The sequence below is a fragment of the Oryx dammah genome, unplaced genomic scaffold (assembly GCF_014754425.2).
Source record: "Oryx dammah isolate SB20612 unplaced genomic scaffold, SCBI_Odam_1.1 HiC_scaffold_11227, whole genome shotgun sequence".
Classification (NCBI taxonomy): Eukaryota; Metazoa; Chordata; class Mammalia; order Artiodactyla; family Bovidae; genus Oryx; species Oryx dammah.
The window spans coordinates 2,110,339-2,119,909 of NW_024080620.1; the positions used below are offsets into that span (position 1 = coordinate 2,110,339).

The window sequence follows — 9,571 nt, forward strand, 5'->3', positions numbered from 1 at the left end:
CAGGCTTTGTTTAACTTTCTCCTGAAAATACTCATGGAGAATTAATTGATTCTGTGCCAAGATAGAACATGGGAGTAAACCAACCAAAGAATCTGACCCATGGAGCACCTTCTGATTGGGGAAGTGCAAGTAATATACCAATAAATCAATGCCAATATACCAATAGTACACCAACCAATTAATGTATGTTATTCAGTCATCCAGTCTTGTCTGACTCTCTGTGACACCATGGACTACAGCATGCCAGGCCTCTCTGTCCCTCACCATCTCCTGGAGTTTACCCAAGTTCATGTCCATTGCATTGGTGATGCCATCCAGTCATCTCATCCTCTGATGCCCACTTCTCCTTCTGCCCTCACTCTTTCCCTGAATCAGGGACTTTTCCAATGAGTCAGCTGTTTGCATCAGGTGACCAAAATAGTGGAACTTCAGCTTCAGCATCAGTCCTTTCAAGGACTGATTTTAAGAATATTCAGGGTTGATTTCCTTTAAGATCAACTGGTTTGATCTCCTTGCTGTCCAAGGAGTCTTCTCCAGCACTACAGTTCTTCGAAGGCAGCAATTCTTGGTGCTCTGTCTTCTTTTAATATATATGAGATGGTAATAAACGTGATAAACACAAGATAAGGTAAGGGAGATAAAAGGAATGGTAAGGGGTAAAAGGGTCAGAAGGCTGTATTCTATTATGTAGGATGAATAATAAAGGCCTCTCTGATGTCTTTCAAGCAGAAACCAGAAAAAAATGTTCCCTTTTTTAAAATAGGTTTTCAGGTAGAGGAAAAGCATAGGCCAAGTGTGTGAGATAGGATTATGCTTGGTGTGGTCAGAGCACAAATGAGGAATGGGACAGTGATAGAAGATGAGGTCAAAGAGACAGTGGGGTCAAGTCATGCAGAGTCCTATGGTCACTGCAAAGACTTTGACTTTTATTCTGAGGGGGATGGGAAGCCTCTAAGGTAGGCTTTGAGCAATGGCTTGTCATGATCTGACAGTAGCTCTTATGGAAAAAATAAACTAGGGAGGGTAGAGAAATGGTGGAAACTACTTTAATCTAGAGGCAAGAGAATGGTGGAAAGAGTTATAAGAAATTAGGTTCTAGATGAATTTTGAAGGTAGGGTTTATAGGATTTATTGATGGATTGGATGCAGGGTATGAGATAAAGGGCTGAGTCAGAGTGATTGAAAAGTTTCTAGCCTGAACAACTCGAAAGATGCCCAGTTAACACAGGAAAGACTGGAAAATGTAGGTTTGGGAATGGAAGGAAGGCATTTTGGTTTTAGATACACTGAGGTGGAGTCAAGTAGAAATGTTGAATAAGTAGTTGGATCAGTTAATCTGGTGTCTGGTGAGATGTCCAGCCTGGAGATATAAATTTGAGAATGGTTTACATATGGATGGCATTTAAAGTCATAAGATGGGATAAATCTGCTTAAGAATGAAAGGCAGAAGAGAATATGTCTGAGTAATGAGCTCTTGTCACTTTCATTCAAAGGGAAGGAAGATAAAGAGAAACCAGGAAAAAAGCCTAGGGAAGGAAGGTCAATGATTAGACAGAGAACCTAGAGAAAGCAATGTCCTGGAAATGAACAAAATGTTTAAAGAATTAGGCATGATCAACTGGGTCCAAGGTGTGGCTAGGTGAAGCAAAGTGAAGACTCTGGATTGAGCATGGTTTGGTAATGTGTTGGTTATTGGTGATCTTGACACAAGTTGCTATAAGGGAGTGGGAGGAATGCACGTTTGATTGGAGTGGGTTTAATACACAATTGGAGAAGAGCTGAGGCCAGAGATTATAGACAGCTCTTATTAAAGAGTTTTGCTCTGCAGGATGGAATTGGGTGGCAGCCAGGAGGGAGGATGCAGGGGCCCAAGAGGGGCTTATTATTTTTTAAGATTGGAGATGTTATGATATGGTTAAAAGCTGATAGATGGGATTAATACCTGAGGAAAGGAAAGCATTGATCAGGCATGATATAGAGGGAGATATTTAGTGCTTCAGTAGATGAGAAGAGATGGGATCTGGGGCTCAAAAGAAGGTATTAGCCTTAGAGAAAGTAACACGAAGAAAGATGGCTGTAGGGCAGAGAGAGATGTAAATTGGTGGATGTTTTTGGACCACCTGGAAGTTCTCTGCTGATTCTTTCTATTTTTTGGTCAAACAATTTATGAGCCGACGTTAAGGCTAAGGGAGGAAGAATCTGGAAATTATAGGTGAGAGAAGAGGTACAAGTGGCACAGTGAGTGGTTTAGGGCAAATAGTAGGAATGCTGAGGTGTACTTAGGACATACCTGCAGTTGCTTTTCTGTTCCAAGTCAAATATACATTTTCCATATTTGTGGGCAAGTCATTTAACACATTTCTGTTTAACTCACAGGAAAGCTAATGAGTTCGCACACAATCACGCATGTGTGAACACATAGCACTCACTGGGAATTGCTGTATAAATCCAAGCTATAAAATGTTTGGTCCTAAACACTTTCTATGGAGGTTTAATAATCAGCACCAAAATCTGATTGATGGCATCTACTCTCCCATTCAATTCTTACGAGCATTTATACAATTCTTTATATGATTTCACTTGGTTTCCTCTAGCTTCTTTCTTTGAAATGTTCAAGCTGGAAAAGATTGAAGGCAAAAGGAGAAGGGCATGGCAGAGGATAAAATGGTTAGAAAACATCGTTGGCTCAATGGACATGAATCTGAGCAAACTCCGGGAGATAGTGAAGAATAGAGGAGCCTGGCATGCTGCAGTCCATCAGGTCTCAAAGAATCAGAAACAACTTAGCGACTGAACAACGTCAACAAATAAAATAGTTTTGATATTTACAAGTAAAGTCTATTCAGTCAGTCAGTTCAGTCACTCCGTCGTGTCCAACTCTGTGATCCCATGGACTGCAGCAGGTTAGGCTTCCCTGTTCATCACCAATTCCTGGAGCCTAGTCAAATTCATGTCCATCGTGTCAGTGATGCCATTCAACCATCTCATCCTCTTTTGTCCCCTTCTCCTCCCACCTTCAATCTTTCCCAGCATCAGGGTCTTTTCAAATGAGTCAGTTCTTCACATCAGGTGGCCAAAGTATTGGAGTTTCAGCTTCAGCATCAGTCCTTCCAATGAATATTCAGGGCTGATTCCTTTAGGATGGACTGGTTGAATCTACTAGCTGTCCAAAAGACTCTCAAAAGTCTTCTCCAACACCACAGTTCAAAAGGATCAATTCTTTGGCGCTCAGCTTTCATTAACTCTCACATCCATACATGACTACTGGAAAAACCATGGCTTTGACTAGATGTACCTTTGTTGGTGAAGAAATATCTCTGCTTTTTAATATGATGTCTAGGTTGGTCATAGCTTTTCTTCCAAAGAGCAAGCATCTTTTAATTTCATGGCTGCAGTCACCATCTGCAGATTTTGGAGACCAAAAAAATAGTCTTTCACTGTTTCCATGTTTATGCATCTATTTACCTTGAAGTGATGGGGCCAGATTCCATGATCTTAGTTTTCTGAATGTTGAGTTTTAAGCCAACTTTTTTACTTTCCTCTTTCACTTTCATCAACAGGTTCTTTAATTCTTCGCTTTCTGCCATAAGGGTGTTGTCATCTGCATATCTGAGCTTATTGATATTTCTTCCTGCAATCTTGATTGCAGCTTGTGCTTCATCCAGCCCAGCATTTTTTATGATGTACTCTGCATATAAGTTAAATAAGCAGGGTGACAATATACAACCTTGATATACTCCTTTCCCAATTTGGAAAAGTATATTGTTCCATGTCCAGCTCCAACTGTTGCTTCTTGACCTGCATACAGATTTCTCAGGAGGTAGGTCAGGTGGTCTGGTATTCCCATCTCTTTCAGAATTTTCCATAGTTTGTTGTGATCTACACAGTCAAAGGCTTTGGCATAGTCAATAAAGCAGAAGTAGATGTTTTTCTGGAACTCTCTTGCTTTTTCGATGATGTTGGCAATTTGATCTCTGGTTCCTCTGCCTTTCTAAATCTAGCTTGAACATCTGGAACATTCACGGTTCACACACTGTTGAAGCCTGTCTTGGAGAATTTTGAGCATTACTTTGCTAGCGTGTGAGATGAGTGCAATTGTGCAGAAGTTTGAGCATTCTTTGGCATTGTCTTTGGGAGTAGAATGAAAACAGACCTTTTCGAGCCTTGTGGCCACTGCTGAGTTTTCCAAATTTGCTGGCATATTGAGTGCAGCACTTTCACAGCATCATCTTTTAGGATTTGAAGTAGCTCAAGTGGAATTCTGTAACCTCCACTAACTTTGTTCATAGTGATGCTTCCTAAGGTCCACTGGACTTCAGACTCCAGGATGTCTGGCTCTAGGTGAGTGGTTATCTGGGTTGAAGATCTTTTTTGCATAGTTCTTGTCACTGCAGATCGTGACTGCAGCCATGAAATTAAAAGACGCTTACTCCTTGGCAGAAAAGTTATGACCAACCTGGACAGCATATTCAAAAGCAGAGACATTACTTTGCCGACTAAGGTCCGTCTAGTCAAGGCTATGGTTTTTCCAGTGGTCATGTATGGATGTGAGAGTTGGACTGTGAAGAAGGCTGAGCGCCGAAGAACTGATGCTTTTGAACTGTGGTATTGGAGAAGACTCTTGAGAGTCCCTTGGACTGCAAGGAGATCCAACCAGTCCATTCTGAAGGAGATCAGCCCTGGAATTTCTTTGGAAGGAATGATGCTAAAGCTGAAACTCCAGTACTTTGGCCACCTCATGTGAAGAGTTGACTCATCTGAAAAGACGCTGATGCTGGGAGGGATTGGGGGCAGGAGGAGAAGGGGACGACAGAGGATGAGATGGCTGGATGGCATCACGGACTCGATGGACGTGAGTCTGAGTGACCTCCGGGAGTTGGTGATGAACAGGGAGGCCTGGGGTGCTGCAGTTCATGGGGTCTCAAAGAGTCAGACACGACTGAGTGACTGAACTGAACTGAACTGAACTGAACTGAACTGTGTATTCTTGCTGCCTCTTTATATCTTCTGCTTCTGTTAGGTCCATAAGATTTCTGTCCTTTATTGTGCCCATATTTACATGACATGTTCCCTGATATCTCTAATTTTCTTGAAGAGATTTCTAGGCTTTCCCATTCTATTGTTTTCCTCTATTTCTTTGCATTGATTGCTGAGGAAGGCTTTCTCATCTCTTCTTGGTATTCTTTGGAACTCTGCATTCAAATGGGTATGTCTTTCCTTTGCTCCTTTGCCTTTTGCATCTTCTTTTCTCAGCTATTTGTAAGGCCTTGTCAGACAACCATTTTGCCTTTTTGCATTTCTTTTTCTTGGGGATGGTTTTGATCACTGCCTCTTGTACAATGTCACAAACCTCCATCCATAGTTCTTCAGGCATTCTCTCTCTCAGATCTAATCCCTTGAATCTATTTGTCACTTCCACCATATAATTGTAAGGGATTTGATTTAGGTCATACCTGAATGGTCTAGTGGTTTTCCCTACTTTTGTCAATTTAAGTCTGAATTTGGCAGTAAGGAGTTCATGATCTGAGCCACAGTTAGCTCCCAGTCTTATTTTTGCTTACTGTGTAGAGCTTCTCCATCTTTTGCTGCAAAGAAGATAATCATTCTGATTTCAGTATTGACCATCTGATGATGTCCACGTGTACAGTCTTCTCTTGTGTTGTTGGAAGAGGGTGTTTGCTATGACCAGTGCTTTCTTTTGGCAAAACTCTGTTAGCCTTTGACCTGCTTTGTTTTGTACTCCAAGGCTGAATTTGCCTGTTACTCCAGGTAACTCTTGACCCTCAACTAAAATGCACAGTTCTTATAGGACATTGGTTTTCAATGTTTTGTTAGCTTCATAATCATTTCTCCGAATGAAATATGTGAATGTCCCAAGTAGAACATGTGGTGTCATTAGATGTGTCCCTACTGCAGCTCAGGTGAAAGTCAATTCAATGCAGATTGGTTTAAATGGGGCAGGGATGGACCAGTGAGGGCTACAGCCTTGCTTGTTTGGTTCTGCTCTACTTGAGGTGACTTTGTTTATTCCAGAAGCACCAACACTGCAGAACTCCAGTAAAAGTTAAAACTATCCCTCAGGAGACTGATATCACTGATAATCTGTAACTTTTGTCACACCCGTAATAATACCTTTCTTTAGTTATTTTGAGAGATGTGCTTTCCTTCCCCCAGTTTGTTTAAAATGAAGTTCATTTTAATTCATTTAAAAAATACTGGTTCCTTGAACTTTTATTATGAAAAGAAGGGCAACTAAAACAATAGGGAGTTCTATTTTTAATAAGTGATTTGGAATACCTGTTTTGAGGTCCTTAGAAAACAAAAGTTCAGCAGTGTTCATTACCAAAGTGTGGAGGTTCCACACTGTTACCCATCCCTCAATCATGGGACCTCTTTGAAGAGGCATGGTAGTTATTTTCAGTTGCTAAAGTGAAACACAGGAAGAAAAATTGCCTAACCAAGTAGAATGCATACTGCTTTGAGCTTCAGTAATCAGAATCAACACCTCAAATTATACTCAGAAGTCAAATAGGTAGTCAGTGACGAGGAGAGCACAGATGTTACCCACTTTGTTTGTCTAATTCCCTTAAGCAGATGGGCCATAAAACGTCTGCACAGGCAGTAGGGAGGCATCAAAGCCTCTACCCAGTCACAACATAAACTAAAAGTAACAGCATATCAGAGGCTCCAAATCAATGGATTTGGTGTTGCCATTGATAAGGGAAGAACAGCGTGAACAGAAGGCAATGGTAGTAATCATAGTCTTTGAAGATTCATGACACCTTTATTCCAAGGAAAGCAATGTGCTAAGTATATCATCATTATAGTTGAGAAATACTTTATCATGCTAATATGGGTGAGGTAAGTGTGTTCTTATTACCCCATTTTTCACAGCCCCTGATAGTTACTTTGAGTGCCTATCCATTTAGCCTTATTTTATGGGGAGATAGTGAAAGGATAAGTGATTAACTAAGCCCTCATGTTTGCTGCTGCTAGTCTAGGGATGGCTGAAGTTTAGTGTGATCTTCATTTGAAGAGATTGCCATTAGTTTTGATTCACACGGAGATGATTTTCAGATTTTTACATATTGTTTCAATTCTTCCTGGACTGACAAGTCTTGACTACATTCTAATCCCACTCTAACTGGCTCAGTTCACCAAGAGTTTTGTGACATGGAGAGAAAGAACTGGGTAAAGTTCCTAGAGGAGGAATAGGTAGACCAGTAACTACCAGGCACCTGTTTCGGGTTACAGATTGTCTCTAGGCCTTGGTAAAAACTCCTCCACGTTGTGTTAGTCTCTGGTGAGAGTGTGAGCACTTGCCGTGGTGGTAAGCCCAGATGTGTGACATTTGTCTGTGTAAGCAGTTATCTGAGAAGACTGTAGGTGTAATTTTTTAATATGGGTGTACTTCAGTGTGAGGTGATGGAGTCTAATAGTCATGAGCTGAAATCCAGTTTCATCACTGACCTGCTGGGTGAACCTGGGCAAGTCATGGAACCCTTAAAGCCTCAGTTTCCTCATTTGTAAAGTGATGATGATAATTCTTAATTGGTCTGTAGGGGAATGTATCCAATAAGATCATGTATACAAAGTACCTAGCAAAGAGATTGGCACAGAAGGAGCGCTTGATACTTTTATTGTTATCATATTCATCATATTTATTAATGTATATTATCATAATTACAATTCCTATTTTGATATTATCTTGAGAAACAGGAAAAAACTATAGAAGAATTTATTGATCTTAACTTTTTTATAACTGATTTTTTAAAATATTTTTTAATGTCTTAATACATTCATATATTCTGCTTGCTCACCAGATTTGAATTTGAATTACCATATGACCTCTAAAGATCACTGCCATTTTCAAAACACAAAAACTTATTGCAAACAAAAAGCCAACAAAAGATTGTGGTACAGGTTTCAAAGTTGTTATGTGTTGGTTGCTCAATTGTATCTCTTTGCAACCCCATGGACTATAGCCTACCAGGCTCCTCTGTCCATGGAATTCTCTAGGCAAGAATACTGGAGTGGGTTACAATTCCCTTCTCCAGAGGATCTTCCTGACCCAGGGATCAGAACCCAGGTCTCCTGGTTTGCAGGCAGATTCTTTATTGTCTGAGCCACCAGGGAAGCCCACAGGCTTCAAAAGACCATTCTAAAAGTAATGATGACAGTTCTATTACAATAAACATTCAGGCTCCTGAAGTATTTGTTTGCTGCTGCTGCTGCTGCTAAGTCGCTTCAGTCGTGTCCGACTCTGTGCGGCCCCATAGATGACCTCCTACCAGGCTCCTCTGTCCCTGGGATTCTCCAGGCAAGAACACTGGAGTGGGTTGCCATTTCCTTCTCCAATGCATGAAAGTGAAAAGTGAAAGTGAAGCCGCTCAGTCGTGTCCAACTCTTAGCAACCCCATGGACTGCAGCCTACCAGGCTCCTCCGTCCATGGGATTTTCCAGGCAAGAGTACTTTAAAGGGTGCAAAAATATTTGACTGTGTTTCTTAAAAAAAAAATTAATTATTTAGATTCAACTTTATATATGTCTTTTTTTTTATTGTGATGTTGGAATATAAATTATCAAAGACTGAATGACGTCTTCTGATAACTTTTATCTCAGCTTCCTCCTACTGATAAACCTGAATGTCCATTTATCACATAATTCTAATTTAAAGACTTAAATATCTGTCTGTCTGTCTCTCTACCTGACTCTGTTATAGAGCCAAAAATATACTTTAAGGCACAAAGCTTAGTTTGAGACTATAATTTGTAGTTATTAAGTTACTTCCTTTTCTTGTTTATTATTGTAGGTAAAACTAAGAATTTTTTTGTGTTTACTTACAAGATTGTTATATTAATAAGGAAAAAGTAGTTAATTTGTAATTAACTATGTACACTATGATAAATATGTTTCTTGTAACATTTCTTACTGGGGTAAAAGAAGTAGTTTAAAGATCTTTGCGGTTCTGCTGTGCATAAAGATTAATCACACTTTATGTTAATGTTTTTCCTAGGTGCATTATTGCAATGGGCCTTGACAAAAAATCAACTTCTCCAAAACCCAGGAAAGAAAAGAACACTGAGAAAAAAGAGGGACAGAAGAAAGGTGAGGGGAAACTGAGGAAGGATAGAGAGTACCTGATACCAAGAAGGAGAGAGATGGAGGGGAGCAAAGCCTCAGCTTCAGTCATTGTTTCAGCTCAAGAACTACACACAGGGCTCAGTGAAGTGAGAACTGCTGTGGAAGAAATGGAATGTAAAGAAAAACCAGGGCAAGATGTCTGGGAAGATGACCAAGAAAACATATTTAAATACGGTAATGCATGGCACTGTTTTCTTTTGTTGTTGCTGTTGTTTTGTTGAAGTCTTTAGAATGTAATTATGAAAATTTGCAAAAATATCCATTAAATGTTGTTACTCAGTTTTGATCCTCATGCAACTCTGTTGCCAGGAGGACTCTCCCTGATCACCTTCCTCCACTGTTCTGCGAGGAGTACTATGTGAGCTGGGCTTCCCTGGTTGAGTTGGGCTTCCCTGGTTGAGTTGGGCTTCCCTGGTTGAGTTGGGCT

At 40.3% G+C, this 9,571-nt stretch overlaps 1 protein-coding gene across 1 annotated transcript in view; it reads left to right on the forward strand.

Annotated features, from left to right (window-relative positions):
- Positions 1 to 9,571, forward strand: part of LOC120861095 (glutamate-rich protein 3-like) — a 125,303-nt gene that overhangs the window by 75,982 nt on the left and 39,750 nt on the right. Inside the window, exon 10 of the mRNA XM_040236757.1 lies at positions 9,017 to 9,318. Within this exon, the coding sequence (XP_040092691.1) occupies positions 9,017 to 9,318 (302 nt within the window). The remainder of the gene's footprint in view (positions 1 to 9,016; positions 9,319 to 9,571) is intronic.